General features: G+C 41.6%; 1 protein-coding gene across 5 annotated transcripts in view; it reads left to right on the top strand.

Moving 5' to 3' along the window:
- The window catches only part of kcnc2 (potassium voltage-gated channel, Shaw-related subfamily, member 2), a 120,585-nt gene that overhangs the window by 89,970 nt on the left and 10,562 nt on the right, over positions 1-20,053 (top strand). For all 5 annotated transcript variants that reach the window (XM_005753680.1, XM_005753681.1, XM_005753682.1 and 2 more), the window contains exon 2: positions 18,126-19,059. In XM_005753680.1, the coding sequence (XP_005753737.1) occupies positions 18,126-19,059 (934 nt within the window). The remainder of the gene's footprint in view (positions 1-18,125; positions 19,060-20,053) is intronic.

The raw sequence follows: 20,053 nt of genomic DNA on the forward strand, positions 1-20,053 counted from the left end.
CTATGGCTCCCCACACTCCCTAGCAGATCGTTACATGGAGAAACCTTTTGAATACAGCGGTCTGATCCACACAGGTGTTCACAGACACAAACTACACCTTTCTTGGCTGCTGCTCAAAGCACATTGTGCGTTGTCGATCTTGCTTGCTGCACAATGATCCAATTGGTAAAGTAAATCCGCTTGGCATCTCTCTTGGCTTTCAGACAACAATTCTGATGGCTAAAGATCCAAACGGGAAAGGCAAAAACAAACAAAAAAAACCACTGGCTTGTATGTCTGCCTTTTTCCACTGTGGCTCACACGACAATCCTGTTGTCAAATTGAGGCTCCTCAACTTACCAGACAGCCAGGCCCAGAGCGCTCTGTGCCATCCTGAATCAGATGTGTTGTGGACCACGAAACATCAAGGATGTTAAGTCAGATGAGGCTATTAGTCTTCCACTGGAGCCTCGTCTCTGATCCTGGTCTGTTTCACATGATCGTGTAGGACTTGTCCAAGCAATGAAATGTTGTTACTGCTGCTTTTAAGTTAAAGGAAAAGTATACATTTTTACTTTTTGTAAGTTTCTGTTTTTTTAACTGTTATTTATTTATTTTGTCAAGATTCCAAACACAGCACAGTAAGAGGATCATTTCATTTAAAAAAAAAAAAAAAAAAAAAAAAAAAAAGAGAATCATTTGAATCCTTGCTGATTTTGTAAGTTTGCCACTAACAAAGAAATGATCGGTCTATTATTTCAGTGGTAGGTGTATTTGAACAGTGAGAGGCAGAACAATCACCAATAAATCCAGAAAAATTCACTTCAGAAATGTTATAAATGAATTCACATTTTCATGAAGGGGATAAGTATTTGATCCATCAGGACGATTTCTGCCTCCTAGGTGTGTTTTATACTGGTAATAAGCTGACACTGGGAGTCTTCCCAGCGTTTATAAAAGGCAGATGTCCATAGAAGCGATCAGTCTATCCAGAACTCTTCACCATGGTCAAGACCACAGAGCTACAGGATTTTGCACCTACACAAGGCTGGAATGGGCTACAAGACCATCGTCAAGCAGTGGGATGGTGTCAACAGCTGGTGTGATTTGCAAATGGAGGAACCATAAAATATCCCCCTCAGTCTGGAATTCCACGCAAGATCTCACCTGGTGGTTTCAATGAAAATGAGAACGCTGTGGAACCAGCCCAGCACTACTCAGGAGGTGATGTCAAGGCAGCTGGGATCACAGTCACCAAGAAAACCACTGGTAACACACCATGCCGTGAAGGACTGAAACTCTGCACTGCCCGCAATGTCCCCCTGCTGAAGAAAGCACAAGTTTGCCCCTGAACATCTCAACGATTCAGAGGTGAAAGTGTTGTGGTCAGATAAGACCTGCCTAAGAATGCTGTCCCCACCGTCAAACATGGAGGTGGAAACATTAAGTTTTGGGGTAGTTTTTCTGCCAAGAGGATCGGACAACTGCACCACATCAAAGGAGGGTGGATGGGGCCATGTACCATCAAATCTTGGGTGAGAACCTCCTTCCCTAGGCCAGGGTATTGAAAATGGGTCGTGGATGGGTATTCCAGCATGACAGTGATCCAAAACACATTGTCAAGGCAACAAAGGATTGGCTGAAGAAGAATATTAAGGTCTTGGAGTGGCTGAGTCAGTCTCCTTAATCCCAAAGAAAATCTGTGGAGGGAGGTGAAGGTTCGAGCTGCCAAACATCAGCCACGAAACATTAATGACATCCTCTGCAAAGAGCAGTGGGACAGCATCCCCCCTGAGGTGTGGGCAAAATTTATAGCCGACTACGATCCACGCCAGACCTCTGTGATTGCCAACAAAGGTTTTGCCACCAAGTACTAAAGCACAGTTTGCAAAGGGATCAAATACTTATTTCATTCATGAAAATGTATAACTTTGTATAACTTACAACTAAATTTATCACTTTCTTGAAATGCATTATTGGTGCTTGTTCTGCCTCTCACTGTTCAACCATTGAAATCATGGACTGATCGTTTCTTTGTTAGCGAGCAAACGTATAAAACCAGCAGGGATTCAAATCATGTGTTCCCCGACTGAACCTTTTTTTGTGACATACGGGTTCTTAAATACATCAGCACCATTATGTCTACTATTCATGCCACTGTACTGTAAGCGTGCTCAAATAAGTATCAACATTCATGAGTCAGTGATTTGTCTGAAGCAAAGAGCTGAAATATTGATGGTTAGATGAACAGATGAAAGAGCAAAGCAGTAAGAGAGGCTTGTTGGTTATATTTAGAAGCACATTCTCACTGGGATCTTCAAGCAGGAGTATTTTTGTCTGACTGGAGAGGTTGAATACAGCTTTTGTTGTAGGTTTTTGAGTGATGTTACGATAAGCGTTCACATGCTGTCTGCCTGCTGTTCACTTTAATCTTTGTCTTCAATTCTTTGTTTTTCTTTTTTTTACCAGGAATTATTTGGGCCAGCTTTGACAGGAAACAACAGCTGAGAAATGTGCTTAGTTTAAGATACAAGGAACATTGTGGTGACACACAGTTTTATTAGCTGGTTTGCTCATTGTTCATGTAAGGGATGTATACGGGCATTTCAACACCAGTGCTTCATTCTTAACAGGTTACACACCTCCCTAATCCATACTGCACAACCTATGGAGCCTATAGGCTTTAAAGAAATGGATGCAACTTGGACTGTTTAGATATTTGTCCGGGTACAGTGAAGAGATGGCACGTTACCACTTTTTTTTTATGTCCGATACTGACACCAATATCATAAATTTGGATATCTGCCGATACTGATATAAATCCGATATAGCGAATTTTCTAATCAGTAAAATGTTTTTTTAAAATATCTTGCTGCATTTTGTATAAGTTCATACTCAAGTTTAAAAAACAAAACAAAACTAAAGCTATTCTGTTGTACCTGTATGCAAAAAATACACTGCACCCAAAATATTTCATAGATCAGCAAAATCTAATAAACTTAAACCTGCTCCATACTCCCTATTCTGGTATTTTAAAGAGTACTTAGTGGAAATATTAAACAACCTAACTAATAGCAGGGCTCTAGAGTGCGACCAATTTGGTCGCGACCAAATTGGTCGCATTTGCAAATGCGACCAAATTTTTCAGTGGTGCGACTAAAAAAAAATATTTGGTTGCACCTGTGCGACCAACTGTTCAGGTAGCAAAAAAAAAAATCTACAACCTTCCCCGTGGTCAACAACAGACACACATTGTGCCCCTATCGTGGACTAAACCAATCAGAGATAGTCAGGGGCGGGACCTCTCTGATTGGCCGTGGTCCAGTTGAAAGTGCAGGTAGAAGTGGGAGGTGAGTAGCTTGAATAAAGCGATATCGATTCATTAAATCCTGAATCGACTTTTAAATATAACTGTGTTTTGCCAGAAACGCCAGATTCTCAGATTAAAGCTCACAAAACCATTTCAACAACAACCAAACAGCAGATGAGAGCAGGTACACGGACTCCACACAAAGACGTAAACACAGACCCGACGCATCAGAATCAGCTTTGTCTTTCTCGGCTTTCTCACCCGACGGCCCGCAGACGGACACGCTGTCGGAGCTCAGCGATCCTGATGCGTCCGGTCCGCGCTGTGATTATGTTTTTTTGTGCTGATTCTGAGCTGCAGGTTTTGTCTCTCCAACCAAAATTCACCGAGCCAGCAGCAAAAGAAGCAGCAAACTGCGCTTCACATTTGATCAATGTCGTCATGAATTTTGCTGTTTTGCTTCCACGACTATTAAAATCACACTTCATGCACAGCTAGCTCTCTCTCTCTCTCTCTGTACTTCAAGAACAGTTTCCGTCTCCAATCTCTGTTTTCTGTATTATTCATTCACTTATTACCCACCAGTCTACCGTTGTTTACAGCGCTGTGGCTGCTGTCTTTTTCTTTTCTTTTCTTCACTTAAATGACCTCGGACAAGAAAGCCTGTTTTTTCTGTTGTTCAATACTGAAGAAATTTAAACTTTATATGCAGAAGATTGTAGAAGATTTTTAAGGTTATCTGCTATAAAAAGCCAGACCAGGAAAATCTCCTTCATGTTTTTCTGTGTTTTATTCTCAGTTACTTTCACACAAAGGCATCTGCTGTGATGTTCACAATTCTGATGAAGTGTCACATGTATCAGTACTGATAAATGATCAGAATTATAATATTTCTGACTGTCTGACGTAATCAACTTTAATTTAATGCACGTGTAAAAAATAAATAAAACTAAAAATGCACAGAAATCAATTGTTTTTCTACAATATTAAATAGATTCAAAATCTTCTTCAACAGACTTGCAGACTGCACAGATGGTACCTTCCCAAAGGAAAAAGCACTATAGCTTACTAGGGTATAAATTTGACTTAATAGTTCATATACAGTAATGGACTTCTATATATTTTACATCAGATTAAAACTTTGGGTGAAAGATTCAGATAATTATTTATTAAAAGCTCGACAATTTAAATGACAATAAGAAAGAAAAGTATTTCTTTGTGCCCCCCTTTCCCTGTTAATGCCCTATCGGCCCCCTGGCAAAACTTTGCTAGACCCGCCCCTGCACAGTTACCAGCCGGTGTAGAAAGTAACATTAAATAAATTCTACCAACAGCTGATCAAGCTTAAACGTGCTGCTGTTGTTTAGCGCCTGGTTTCCTCTTTCTGGTGCAAAGTGGGCGATAAATAAACAAGAGAGAAAAGCCAATCAGCTGATCATTGATCAGTTTCATGATTGAAGTAGCAACAGGAGAGGGAGGGAGAGAGGCAGTCGCTGGGAATGCTTTACAAACATTCAGAGATGAACTTACACACTTGCTTTACTTCTCTGGGATCACTGTCTCGGAGATGAAATGCCGGTTTGGAAGCACGTAGTGAGGCTCCAAATGCTCAACCAGACCGCCGACAGGTCTCGCATGCCACAACCGCTCTATCACGAGACGCATACTCCTCTGGCGCGTTAAGGTTATGAGCTGGGTTACACTACGTTGCAGGTTTTGTGATATTGAATGGATCAGATTACATTTTTTATTTCTCTCCGATATCTGATCCAGTAATTTAGGTCAGTATCGGACCGATACGTAATATCGGATCGGTCCATCTCTAGGCAGAGACTCACAAACAAGTAAAAGCTGTTGCAGTAAATGAAGGTACGCATTATTTGGTGATTTCTTTTGGTTCTAGACTTCAGCCATTGATTTTGACTGTGACGGATCCAAGACTTCAAACAGTCCTTATGTATAAAATTATATTAGTTTTTCCAGTTACTTATAGAAATACTTTGTATCTAAATAAACAGATTAATATAGTGTTATGCTCAATAAGTTGAATTAAGTCTGCACTTCAGTTATAGCTTGATTATTTGTGATCCACTGTGGTGATCCACGTATACAAGAATATGCAAAAAAACCTTTCTGTATGTAACACCGGCCAGTTTCTTTGGTTTTAGCTGTTCTGATTCCTTAAATGGAACTATTACTTCAGCTTTTGTTATTTTAACTTTTCACATCAGATGGTTTGTCACACAGTGCAATGAAAAGGCTTGGAAACAGGGCAAGCCCTACAAAATGCAGGCAGGTGACTGGAAGTAGCAAGCTATTCTGTTTGTATTAAAATAAAAATGTCCATGTAAAGGCTCTAACAGGCTGTGATTTTCCAAAAATACAGCCACTGTTGTGACCCTGTTGGTCAGCAGTTCTCTCGAGATGCTGCCTGGTTTGAACTAGATGTGGTTTAATGGCAAACACAGGCTGAATCCTATCAACATAATCTATCTTAAATGCTCCATGAACCTAGCTTTGTCACATCGTACTTTTTATTGCACAATTGGCAGCACGGTGGCACGGTGGTTAGCACTGTTGCCGCACAGCAAGAAGGTCCTGAATTCAATTCCACCATCAGGCCGGGGTCTTTCTGTGTGGAGTCTGCATGTTCTCCCCGTGTTTGCGTGGGTTCTCTCCGGGTACTCTGGCTTCCTCCCACCGTCCAAAGACATGCAGCTTGTGGGGATAGGTTAATTGGATAATCCAAATTGTCACTAGGTGTGAATGTGCGAATGAATGTGAGTGTGAATGGTTGTCTGTCCCTGTGTGTTGGCCCTGCGACAGACTGGCGACCTGTCCACAGTGTACCCCGCCTCTCGCCCTATGACAGCTGAGATAGGCTCCAGCGCCCCCCACGACCCTGAAAAGGATAAGAGGAAGCGAATGAATGTATTGCACAATACCAAAGAAATCATATGAGCATAAATTAGGCCTTGTGCTCATTAAAGCTGAATCTCTACATTTGTCTTGACCCTTTGAGTCAACAGCAGGGGCTGGCAAGGATTCATTTGTCTCTACCTCAGCTCCCCAACATTTCCTCCAACGCTGACTTCATCCACTTAAAGTGACAACGAATTATTCAAATTAGCATGCCTGGAAAAAATTTTGATAGGCTATTTTTAGCCCCAACAAGTGGCTGGTTGCCAAAATCTGTGGAGTTAGAAGGGTTCCCTCTGTGAGCTGGCTGTCATGTCACAGCGAGCAGTATAATGAGGGAGCTAATGCCAGAGAGAACATTCTGTGGTTTTCGGTTTGCAGTGTGGGGTTGGATGTTGCTTGCTAACATCTGTCCTGCATCATCTGTTGGTTCTCAGTAAGCGCTGAAACCAGTCTCTTAGGCTGAGAGACAGCAGCTAATGTTGCATTGTCATTAGTCTGTGCTAACAACAACAAAAACATGTTTTTAGTTCAGGGAGACCGAGGCAGGAAGTGACAGTGAGGGGAAACCCTCTCCCTGCTAAAGAACACGAGCATTCATTTACCCCTCTGCTGCCTCCTCCGCCTCCCATTCTTCTTCCCTTTCTCTCTCCTCATTTGCGATTCACCATCGTGAGCGATCACAAAAAGGAAAAAAGGAACGGTGCTGTTTCCATGGTGGCAGCTGACATGGATGAAGAAAAGTGCAGTCCTGTGTCTGACAAAAACATGCGTTTGGGGAGGACTTTACTGTAATGTAAGATTAATAGACTCTATTTTTGCCATCTCTGATATTCCCCAGGACTCATCACTGTCCTCGCAGCCCCTTGCTCTATTTTTCCCCTGCTTATTTTATAGACACAGGGCTTTCTTTTATTAAATAAAGGCTGAGATGGAAATCAGTTACTTGGCGGTTTAATTATGTATGTGGTACAATGATCTTTAAATGGTCCATTCAGTTAACTACACTGATTAAAGTTGATTTAGCTGCTGTTTGATTTTAGATTGGGAGCTGAATGCGACAGCATGCACAGTGTTCCTACAGGGTGGCCCAGCTAGCAAACAGCAAGCCTAAGAACATACACGAACTGTGTATACAGCTAACGGGCTGGACTCTCCGGATGCAGTCATCCAAAGGTTCTCGATCCCCACAGGGCGAGTGAGCTTTACAGAACTTTAGCTTTAAACTACTTCAAGATTTCAAAATCTTCTATATCGGTGCCAGTTTTCTATACTCTCTCCTTGTCTACTCAGTTCACTTAGCTTTCAGTGTTAGTATTCAGCAGACTGACTACACAGAGTGGACAGCAGCATGTTCAGCGTTTGAAAACAGCATCATTGGAGGATTGTGTCAGTCACTTGGCCTCTTATTCACACTTGAAAGGTCAAACAAGTGAAGAATATCTTCATGTAGACTGAGCCTGTCCTTAAAGAAAGGGCTGCCATCAAACTTGATGTTTCAATTCAAATCAACCCATATGGAAAAGAAATAGTAAAAACTTATGTGTGATTACTCATGAAAGTGGCCACTTTCTCATTACTTTCATACATCGTTCCAGTAAGTATCCAAAACATACAAGTTTCATTATATAATTTTTCACTCTTATATGCTTTTCATACAAGTTTCACACAAGACAGATTCAAACTTTATAAGATTTATAAATATCTTTTCCATGTGGGAATTTTCACATGAAAGCAGAAAAAGCTGAAATAGAGCCTGTTTGTGATTTGCAAGGGTTGTTTTTCCTCGTCTGATTGTCTGATGTCAACACTAAAACATTAGTTACCTGCATATGTGTTGTGTATATTATTACAAATTCGACAGTGAGTACTGTAACAATACAATCAATGATAATCATGTTTACGTTTATTATCAAGATTTGACCCAAACACATTTGGGATGAAACAGAATTTCTGTTTTTTGTTTTTTTAAATGTGTGCGGACACAAGAAGTGACGCAAATCTGACTCTAATGGGATCATGTAACTGGAAGCTCATTGCAAACACGCTTACAAGCTTCTTCCAAACTTTATGAAAAGTGTTTATAGCTCACTAGTTTAAGTTTCAGTAAGGCTTCTGACAGTAGCTGCTAGCGGTCTGCTAGTCCTACGAATAAAATCCTAGTGTTAATTGTTCACTTGTTTGCACCTCTTTGCAGGCATCAGTGTAGACCTGTCCACACATGCAGAGCATCAATGTGTCTCGCTGATCAAGCTAACCAAACTTTTATCCAAATATGTTTTTGTTAAATAAACAAATGAATAAATAAATAAATAAAAACAATGACAGTTAAAATGTCAAATGTGAACAACTCTTTATAATTTAACTCTCTGTCCATAAAAGACACTTAAAAGTGATTTGTGGCATAGATACATGGAGGTTTTCTAGATATGGAGACAGCTAACGGTTCATCTGGAATATGTGGTCCATCTGTTTTGTCCGTCTCTCTCGCTAGCTGCAAAAATCCCTAATCTGCTCGGATTACAGACTTCCAAAAGTCAGAAAACAAGCAGCTGTGGAATCGGTTTGATTTATGTTTACGAGACTCACTTCATTGGTTACTAGGCAGCGCAAAGAGAGGAAGAAGACAGGGTTAGATACAGCGCTAGACGCTCTCGTCATTATGTAGGTGATCAGTGTTGCTCCCTGGTGTGTTGTCAGAAAAGTGGGTTGTAGTGATGTGAAAGCAAGGAGGGGGAGTTGCTTTGAAGAGACACAACACTACTGAGTGACAGACGGAGGGATGTCTCTGCCCGGGGGTCTCTGCTTCCAGCTGGAGCTAAACTCAGCGACTGAAGGAGCAGAAAGCTTTGGATGTCTGCACGCTGATCTCTGCCTGATCCAGCTAGAGTAATGCAAGGTAGCAACATATTTACACTGAGAGGATCTGTTTGAACTTTGATCAATTAAATTTGTGTTTAATGGAAAAATGCTTTTATTTTTACATTTTTTTCAACACTGAAATGAAAATGTTGTTGTTGTTGTTGTTTTGCTCACTTCAGAAATAACAAAATATTTAACCATCACCAGCTCACCGAGCTCGAACACACGGAGCAGTTCTAGTATTTATTTTGGAGTCGTGTTTTTGGCTCTCTTTGAGAAATGTCTGGCTCTTTCAGCTGTGAAACCTTCAGTGTGCTCAGCATCTACTTCTGGATGCTGTGTTGTTATGAGTATTATAAATGAAGTATAAATTGAGTTCATCAGAGCTTTTGAAATCTGACTCTAAATGAATCTAATGACTGCAGCAGGTCAGTGCAAGCAGGTGCAGCACATAGATCCGTGTTTCCGTGTGACTTTCACCCAAACTGAAGAACAGACTTCTTGCACAGTCTGCATCACACAGACAGCCATATGATAGTCGTAGCATTCATTCAAACGTTCTCCAAATGCTGATAGGTCCAGTTCAGTTACTCCAGTTGGTGGGGGCGGAGCCTGGCAGACATTAGTTACAGCTGCTGGTGTGAAATGGATGAATCATGAATTTTAAAAAAGACCAACCCTACAGCTGGTCTGAAGTCTGAAACCATTTATGCAGCAGGCGACTGACTCACCTGAAGCCAAGTGGCCATTAGACGAACTGCATATTTATCCCTTTTTCTTCATTACAGTTGGTCACCAGAGGACTGTGGTGCTCACTCCCAGTGGTAGCTGTTATTCTGCCCTCACTGCTACACTCCATACAGTTATGCAGATAGATAAACTCCCCGAACACTGACAGGTGTATCGTCCCTTTTATTGACGCTGCCTTCAATTATCAACAGAGTGAAACTACAAACAGAAGAAATAAGCAATATTCAGTCTATATATTCACACGATAATGCAAATCAGTTGACTGAACTAGCTAACATTGGAAAGAAAGTAAATCTGAATACAGTACACCTTTAACCATAAAAGTGCATAAATAATAGCAAATATAGTTGCATTAACTCTTGTTCAACTTAAATACTCATAAGCGATGCTTTCTGTAAAACAACGAAGAGGATGGATGTAGATGTTTATCAGAACAACATGCTGAGTCAGTCTTTTCTCAAAGTATGCTGCATTACTAACTCTACAGCTAATAACAAACAAATCTTGGCATGAAAGAACTGTAGCGACTCTTGCTGGTGGGAAGAAGAACTACACCAGCACAGCTGTTCACCACTGGGATAAAGTTCATTGACTTGGTAACTGCCCATTTTGTGTTACAATGTCATAAACCTCATGTAATGTTGGATTGGACTAAAGAGCTAGTGGAGTAGCAGCAGAGCCAGAGGGATCAGGTGTCTCGAGGTGAATGCACCCTCCCAGTACATGCTATCTTTGCATACTGGGAGTTAGGGCTGCGACTATGTGGACGTGCAGTTTAAGCTGAGACATGGAAAAGCCCTGAAACTGAAATTATAACCAGACAATCAGAAGAGAAACAAGACAGCTCACATACAGGCTCAAAGCCCACAGGTTTCATCATGTCAGTGTGCACACGCGTGTGTGCATGTGTCTGACTTCCTCTCAGACTGTGTTAGCACCTCCAGGGTCCCCTTAGCTTCATCATGTCATAACAGCTTTACAGGGGCCTTCACCATCACAGTGGTGGATGGTGGTCTCGGGTCCAGGGACCGAACACAGAGCTTCCACTCATAGTGTCAAACAGATGGTGGACGTGAGGACAGCAAGCGTGCTGATTGGCCAAGCCAGCAGGGCAGTTTCTGAAACAGAGCCTGAGCAGCGCGGTGAGCTGGTTGTGTCTGTGCATGTGAATGTGGGGGATTTTTCACTGGGAGACTGCCAAGATTTGTCCATCCTACGTGTTGCTGTGCCAGTATACAAACAAATGTATTGTCCATTAGAGTCGTTCTGTTTTTAGCTCTATGACTGAGACCCAAAGCTACCGGGATTTACAGAGAATATCTCAAATCGTGGGGTTTAAGACATTTATCGTCACAACGGACTGTAAATGTCTTTCCAGACTGGCAGCTAATAATCATGGATCTCTCCATGACAGTTCAGCAGTACTGCAACCTCTGACACACGTTGAGCTCTTGCACTGTAGAGGATGTAGTTTTGTCTCTGTGGTATTTACTACATTTCCGCTATAATAAATCCAACTGCTGTCTGATCACTATTACAAATGGAAGCACCTGACCCAGGCGGAGCAAATGCCTGCAAACGTATGCATAGATGGAGGTGGTGAATCAAACACAGTCCAAAGTGTTTCTGTTTTTTAAAACCATGTACTCGAGCGAGAACACAGCAGATGTGATGTGCAGAGTAGACGAAGCCTTGACTTCATGTTTAAATCAGGACAAGGCTTTCTTTCATGTATCAACCCTGACTGCAGAAAGCTGTGGAGTCCACACACACTGGTGTTGAATGTGACATCTGTTGTGCTACCAGGACAAAGGCAGTTGTGATGCACTGGAAGCTGGTGTGTTTGCAGCAGTTTGATCTGGCATTTTCCTCGTGTCTCTTCTCCTGGCTGTGGACAGCGAGAAGAGACACGAGGCAGAAATGTCAGGTGAAAAATTGTGTGATTATGAGGATGGCTTCCACGGTTCAAGTCTGACAACTATCAGACCCCATCAGGGTTTGGGGAGGTGATGGGGCTGCTGACAGAAACTCCTAATGAATCACTCTGTTTGTACAGTGCGTCTAACAGAGGTACTACATGGATGACTTGATCTCCTGCTTTTCATTTCTCAGTCATTATGAAATCCTGGTTTCATGATGCTGCTTATGGTTTTTCTGAATAATCAGAGTTAACACTAGGGATGGGTATCGTTTAGGTTTTATCCGATACCGGTGCCAAATCGGTACTTTTGAAATGGTGCCGGTGCTCAAACGGTGCTCAAACCGGTGCTTAAAGAATGGAGAACACAAAATTGGTCCAAAAACCTCTCATGTTCAGCTGTTTTTTGTAAAAAGATAACAATGTTAGCCTTTTCTGCAGCTATGGGGCATATATGGTATCACTCTTGGCTGGAAGCAGTGCTTAAACAATGGAAAAAACACAAACTTTGTCCTAAACCTCTCATGTTTAACTGTTTTCCACTTTTTCTTTGGTCATTTTAGCCTTTTTGGCCAGGGTGAAGGGAGTATCTGCCATCAAACAAGAAGACAGCCGCATGTAGCTATGATGGTGTTTGCTAGTTCACCTTACATGCATTAATGTAATAACGTGGTTAGCCTACTCAACGTAAATTAGCTACTCACGCAGAGAAGAACGGCTGCTGCCATCATCATCCGTCATCATTTCTGCTACACTGGCAGAGCTAGGGGCCAGGACTCTCCTCTTCGTGTTTTTGGGGGATGTTGCATAACAGGCAACCCACCCGCAGTAGATGTGCTCGGTGTGAGGTCTCGCAGCAAGCTATCAAATACAGCGCATTTCTGGGCTTTTAAAAAAACGCTACGCGTCGCCAGCTGTTTAATCGGATTCTTGGTGTTACCTCCTTTGACAGTATCACAGTATCAGCTTAAAGCACTTGTTGCTGCTGAGTTTGCATATTTTGCTGTGAAGTACAGCCAGACTTTTGACCGCTTCGCCTTGGACATTTTTAATCTGTAGCTCTGCTCTAACAGAACGTACGTACCTGGCCCCGCCTACTATCCTGGGAAACGTAAAATTATTGGCTAGAATCTAAAGTGTATCACACTCAGGAAAAAAAAGCACCGAAATAAAGCACCGAAATGTGCGCTGCTTTTCGGTCTGGTTACTACCGTTTATGTCAGAACCGGTGCCATCATGGCACCGGACACCGGTACCCATCCCTAGTTAACACTACATCATAAAATAATAAAATAAAGTCTTTCCTGAAGGAGACAGTTCTTCCTCTGAGTGGCAGATAGGGAACCAAGCCTAACGTGATGCAGCAGTGATATGAAAGCGTTCAGCTCAGACACAATAAAATAACACAAAATCAGCGCCTGAGCAACATGAAGGTCTCATCTTTTTCCAAGCCACTTGTTGATATTCAGTAAGAACAAACGGCTGCATATATATTGTAAGGGGAGAGAAAGATATGCTTGAGATTTCAGTCATGCTTAAAGCAATGCCAAAGGTTATTGCTGTGCTAGTTGCCCTTGGAGACCAAGATGCTCAATTCAGTCTGCAGAATAAATCCACTGGACAAACAGAGCAAACAACACAGTGATGATGTTTTGTTTTTTTTGTTAGTGTGTTAAAAACACCAAATCAGCTTCAGAGGCACCTTTGAGATTCATCGTGTTTAGATCAAGAGTGCATTCAATCATAGAGACCATGTTAGAGTTCACTGATACAACAGCTCTGGTCCTTTAGTAGAACTGATGGATGTTTCCTTTTTGAGGGGAATTTTTCAATGCAGGAGATTAAAAAAAGGCCATATTTCTAATTTGTTTTTCATACAGTGTTCTGTAGTAGAGCCCTCCTGATTAACTGGACTGGTAAACTGGTAAAATAAAATCTAAATAATCTATCGATCCATTTTCTCACACTTATCCAACATGATGGCAGAAAAGGAGCCACTGTCCCCCCATTCTCTCTTCACACATAATGAAGAATGTTTCATACTTAATATTTTTTAATTGATCAGCACAAGAATTAGACAAAAAATATAATTAGACAAAGATAACCCGAGGAAAATCAAAATCCAGCTTAAGTGAAAAGTTATTCAAACTACTTTATTAAGGGAACAGCTTTGAAAAACTGCATGTTGTATTTACTTGGGTTCTTTTTTTACTTTGTCTAATTTTATAATGTGTTTAATGAACTGAAACATCGACGTGTGACTGTAAGGAAGAGGACTGCCTTACTATTATTTATATTATAATCTGTATAGCACTTTAGAGAACACCTTGCACTTTATTAAAGGCACCTTATCAAGCACTTCATTTAGCATCGCACTTTCAGCATGGATTTGCACAGTTAAACATTTGCACACAAGAAGTTTAATTGAATATTTACTGGGAATTTCAAAATCAGTTGCTAGCCTTGTTTCAGATCCTGTACAGCTGCTCTTCATCTAGGAACGTGGTGGTGTCTGTGAGGAGAAAGGAATGGTGATTGAGAGAACATAAGCTTTTACCAGTAAGGAAACCTGTGTTCTCTCCAAGGTGTTTGGGCAAATGTTTCCCCGGGGTCCAGACACCATTTAAAGGTTCCGGGAGAGACCATGGGTTAAGGGAGTGTGGGGAATCCTTTGTGCTTGGGTTTTTGGGGTTTTATAATATTGGGTTTGGTGTAGGATTAAAGTCTATAATATTTATTAAATGTGAAATGTATGTATTTATTTATTTATTCACATTGGTATATTGTATACTGTGGTGGGAGGTTGGGATTTAAGAATTCACCTGTGAGTGGAATAATGGTTTAGTCTGTGACAGCTGAAGGTATTTAAGGCTGCCAGCTCTCATTAGAGAGGGTTGATTGTGCTGTGAAGAAGCTCAAGAGTGAATTGTTTTTAAAGAGAGCTGTATGGCAAATAAATATAAGTTTGTTCCACTAAAATTGTCCCGTTTCTCACTGTAAATCCAGCTGCTAAGGGCTGCCTTGTTATAGTGACAAATAAGCAAATAGTTTTTGTCAGCAGTATTGGTGGACATACTTTTTCTACTGTCAAATCTACAGTCTCTACCCCATGTGCACGTGACGTGGCAGCCGTACATGAAGGTCACAGGTCGTAGCTCCTCAGCAGCTGTTATCACTGTGTCTGAAAAACTCTCTGAAGAAGCATGCCACACAAAGGGAGCTCGTCCTCCGGCTAAATTAGATCTGCATTGTTCAGAAATCGACTGAACAGTGTGTGTGTGTGTGTGTGTGTGTGTGTGTGTGTGGTGCTCCCTGTGCTGGCTTTAAACAGCGACTCATAGAAGCACAGGACTTCTTCATCATGCAGAGTGCATGTGCTGCAATCACATGATAAGTTAGCACATTTGCATTTTTAACACCTACCATAAATAACCTTGTGAGGCTGTGTGTAAACAGGGGCATCAGTGCTACACCAGCATGTGAGTGTGAGCTCAGGTCCAGCTGCTGTACTGTGACGTGATCCAGCTTTTAAAGGCTGCTGTATGCTACATCCTTTCTCTACAGACGTGAACACATCAGAATTACATCCCAGCATGAGACAGAACTAGTCATTAGTTGGCGCAGCATCCACACAGCTACAGGAAACAGCTCAGGCTGCTCGTTTCAGCCAATGTCATGATAAGACAGAGATGGAGACAGCAGGGAAGGTGAAATAAAGACATCATAAAAGAAACACAGGAAAAAAGAATGAATTTTGAAGTAGTGAATTTTTCCATTTTTCTGTTTAATGTACACAAAGAAGAGACTACAAAACAAACAAAACAAACAAACACTGAAAATTTAAAAGAGCTTCCACAGGAGCTCTGACCTATCGGGGCATGCAAACTGGAGCTATGGTGGCATCCTGTGGTGCTGGCAAAGGATTGTTTGGTCCTGCTGGTTAGCATGTTACAGTGCATGCCACATATGCTCCATCAGATTCAAATCTGCAGTTTCAAAGCTGGGTCAACACCTTGGCGGGGTGCAGTGTCTTGCAGGCACAGGCTGCTACCATGGGTTGGTGCCTGTCTTTGGTAGGGTTAAATGTAAAAATAATATCTACACATACAGCAGTAGTCTTAGATTTCTAGCAATACATTGCATTCTAATAACGTGATCAGTATTTTTCATGTTGCCTGTTGTGGTTGTGGCTGATAAGCACACTTGTAAACCCTGTAAACCAGCGGTCCCCAACCTTTTTTGCGCCACAGACCGGTTTATGTCCAACAATATTTTCATAGACCGGCCTTTCAGGTGTCGCAGATAAATATAACAAAATAAAACCAGTACCGGTACCAAAAAATGTATTCATAACACACAGGAAAAGACCCAGGGAAACAGAGTTAACGATAAAAATGATTAAAAAAATAACGCTAAAAACCGATAAAAACCTGAAACCCATGAATTTCACACCTGAGCCTCAACTCTCGCGCGGCCCAGTACTGGTCCGTAGCCCGGGGGTGGGAGACCGCTGCTCTAAACCACAAAAACAAACTTTTTACTCATTCAGCTCTCAAAAACTACGCTTATATTTTGTATTCAAACCGTGCATGACGTGAAAACCCGTCTCAGTTGTTTAGATCTTGCATTTTGGAATCCTTCAAACAGTTTGGACAGACTCAGCCACGGCCCTCGAGAGGGAGCATTATTCTTCTGAATGATGTTTATTTTTGCAGCAGGTATCAGAATTTGATTGCATCCAGATTGAGTCCGATGATTTGCTTAATTTCTTAGCAAAATCAGAGTAAAATCCTTCACATGCAGTGCACTGTACTGCGGAGATTTATTGTGTTAGTTCAGAAGTGACATCCCACTGCAGCAATGGCATCTTGTTTACCTTCGCCTACAGCTTGGATCAGTCTGTAGTAGAGGAAAAATAAACTCATAGCCCAATGTCAGAGGTGGGAACTGAACAGCCTTGTTATATTGCCTCTGTCAAACTTTTTACAGCACTTTCTGCATATCTATCTACATATACTATATAATCAACAATCTCAAAATACATATAAACTGAGTAATCCACAGTACATGGTGTTTAGTGATACCGACTTATCCCCACACACTGTGCTGAGGCTTTAACTTTGTGCCATTGAAAGTGTATGAACAAAAACACTTACAGGGTAGTAAAGATACATAAAGAGAGGCACTTGAGTGAATGCACACACACAGTTCAGGATCACAGTAACCCAAATAGTGGCAATGATATTTATGAGAGCGTGTGAGTCATGCAATCCAAAACAAGGCAGAGTGTGAAACGACTTCTTTAGAGCACAGTAGGTAGAGCGCACCAGTGGAGGGACTGTGGGAGGATGGTGGAGAAGCAGCATACCAGGCTGTAAATCTGCTCCATCTAGCTCTTAGAGAGGGTTGAGCATGTCTTCTTCCACAGCAGCTCAATGTCTGGATTTGAGCTCAGGAAGCTGTTTCCATTAAGGATTTGCAAAATATGTCAAAAACATGAAGTAAAATAGCTTGGGAAATTATCGATGTTACTTTAATAACATGCAGACTCCCTCTGGGAAAATGAATAGATTGCTAATGCCAAACTGATGTCAATGATATTTTTATCGTAGATCTATAGATTTAGACTTTACCACTGTGCAACAAATTTCTATCTGCTCAAGGATGTCCAGTAAGGTACGCTACCAGTGAATGAGTTAAGAACAAGTCTGCAACTGGGTGCCAGTTAACCTATTATAGCATAGCAATTTACTATTGACCTTTCAAATAATACTGCATCTTACAGGGTTTGATAAGGTATGGCATTTTCCCAGTTGCCATACGTCACATCTTACTCCAAAGACAATTGCTTAGCACTAACATAAGTGACAGAAATAAGGCCAAAGTCAGTCGATCTATAATTAAGATGATCATTTTTTATAACGTGTTGCTAATAGACATGCCCAGATGTATTAGAGATCAGGGTTTGAACATCCTACAGCAGAATAGCCTTTTTAATTTGCCCTGTAAGCCTTGAGCTATTGGCTCTAGACTAATATAGTAACAGCAGCTAAACTATGAGGTCAGAATGAAGTATGTTTTTGAGAGCGGGTGTGTAACTCAATATGCAAAAACAAATGAAGAGATTCCCCGTCACCTTTCTCCACTGGGTTTGAAGTCTACTGGGCCTTTCTTGCTTTACTAGACTGGATCTGCATTCCCAGATTGAGTCTCCGCTCTTCAAAATGATGCAAATGTAATAAACCTGTTGTAGTTTGTCCCTTTCTCATGAGAACACTTAATGAAGGATTTTGGTGTCAAATCTATCCTAAATAGTATAGGAAGCCATGGTTGAAATGAAATGTAATGGCGCTAATGTTTTTCTCTATTTTGTCTTCTTTCTCTTAGTTTATTGCCTTCGTGTCTTTGTTCTTCATCCTGGTTTCCATTACCACCTTCTGTTTGGAGACTCATGAGGCTTTCAACAAAATCATCAACAAGACTGATGTGGCGCGGGACAGCAACGTGACCGACTCAGGTCCACAGTATGAGATCGAAACGGATCCTGCTCTTACGTATGTGGAAGGTGTTTGTGTCTTCTGGTTCACCATTGAGTTCCTGGTGCGTGTGACCTTCTGCCCAGTCAAGTTGGAGTTTTTTAAGAGTCTTCTTAACATCATCGACTTCGTGGCTATCTTGCCTTTCTACTTGGAGGTTGGGCTGAGCGGCCTTTCTTCAAAGGCTGCCAAGGATGCGTTGGGTTTCCTCAGGGTGGTTCGTTTTGTTCGTATTCTGCGTATCTTCAAGTTAACACGACACTTTGTGGGACTTAGAGTACTGGGCCACACGTTACGGGCTAGCACCAATGAATTCCTGCTGCTCATCATCTTCCTGGCATTGGGAGTGTTAATTTTTGCCACAATGATATACTATGCCGAAAGAATCGGCGCCAAGCCCAATGATCCCACGGCTACCCTCCACACTAAGTTCAAGAACATCCCCATCGGCTTCTGGTGGGCTGTGGTAACCATGACAACACTGGGATATGGTGATATGTATCCAGAGACCTGGTCAGGTATGGTCGTGGGCGCATTATGTGCTTTAGCTGGTGTGCTGACGATAGCCATGCCTGTGCCCGTTATCGTCAATAACTTTGGGATGTACTATTCTCTGGCTATGGCCAAGCAGAAGTTACCTAAAAAGAGGAAGAAACATATCCCTCAAGCAGTGCAGGGAGGGTCCCCCACCTACTGCAAAGCTGATCTCAACACCACCTGCAACAGTACTCAAGGTGACCTGTGCCACGTCAAAGGGAGCAGGGTACTAGAACGCAACCGTTCAGGTAAGACCATATGTTTAGACAAAGGTCATATGGAAAACAGAACTAAGACGCTTTGTTTAACAGTTAATTCAGATTACACTGAAGGGGGTTGTTTATGTAGTGACAATGAAGAGAATTCATGAGGGACTTCCTTTCAGTTAGAAAGCCGTGGCCATCTGACAGATTCTACTGATTTCCCCATGTGACCCATAAGCTCCAAAGCAGTTTCCCTACAGATGACTGAGCTGTTTTTTACAGCACCAATGCCAAAGGTACAGAGAGTGGGAGATAAGCATTCAGACTCCTTGTTTCCAAGTGTTTCTTCCTGTAAGGATTGCTCATTTGGTGCTCAGACCGTAGGTGGCTGTTTTTCCCTCCAGTACCATATCAGTAATTGACTCTGACACATCTGATATTGATGGAAATTAATGTTGACCTCTGTATACTCGCTTTCTTTCAATTCTAATACAGACATTCCTCAGGGTTGGTGCTCCCTACTATCTGTTTATTAAGTCCCTGAAACTTACATTTAATAACCGCAGAATATTTCATGATTCATTGACTGGATGCACAAACAGAATCATTCTGCCATAGTCACCTCTCGGATTTTGTCAAAGGTCATTTAGAATTTAAGGCTGCAAAGATACTTTCCTCTCATGTGTCCTTTAGATAGGACATATAGATACCAGCTTTGTACTGAGTCTGATAGTTCATACAACCCCCAACCCTATGACATCAGAATATGTTGTTGTTTTAACTGTTGTTGGTAATGGCACACATATTTCTTTTCCAAATCATACAACTTGTTCTGAACAATTAGATATTTTTGCAGTTTTTAAATCTGTTAGGGAAAATGTTCTAAAACACTTCTTCAGTAAAGACTCAGAGAAGAGAAACACACAGAGTTCTTGCTAGCAAGGGCAGTCTCAGAGACTCGCACTAAGAAACTGCCCCAATCTTTATTTATACTTCAGTAGGTGTGTGTGTGTGTGTGTGTGTGTGTGTGTGTGTGTGT

The sequence above is a fragment of the Pundamilia nyererei genome, unplaced genomic scaffold, assembly GCF_000239375.1.
Source record: "Pundamilia nyererei isolate P.nyererei 1_Seehausen unplaced genomic scaffold, PunNye1.0 scaffold00450, whole genome shotgun sequence".
Classification (NCBI taxonomy): Eukaryota; Metazoa; Chordata; class Actinopteri; order Cichliformes; family Cichlidae; genus Pundamilia; species Pundamilia nyererei.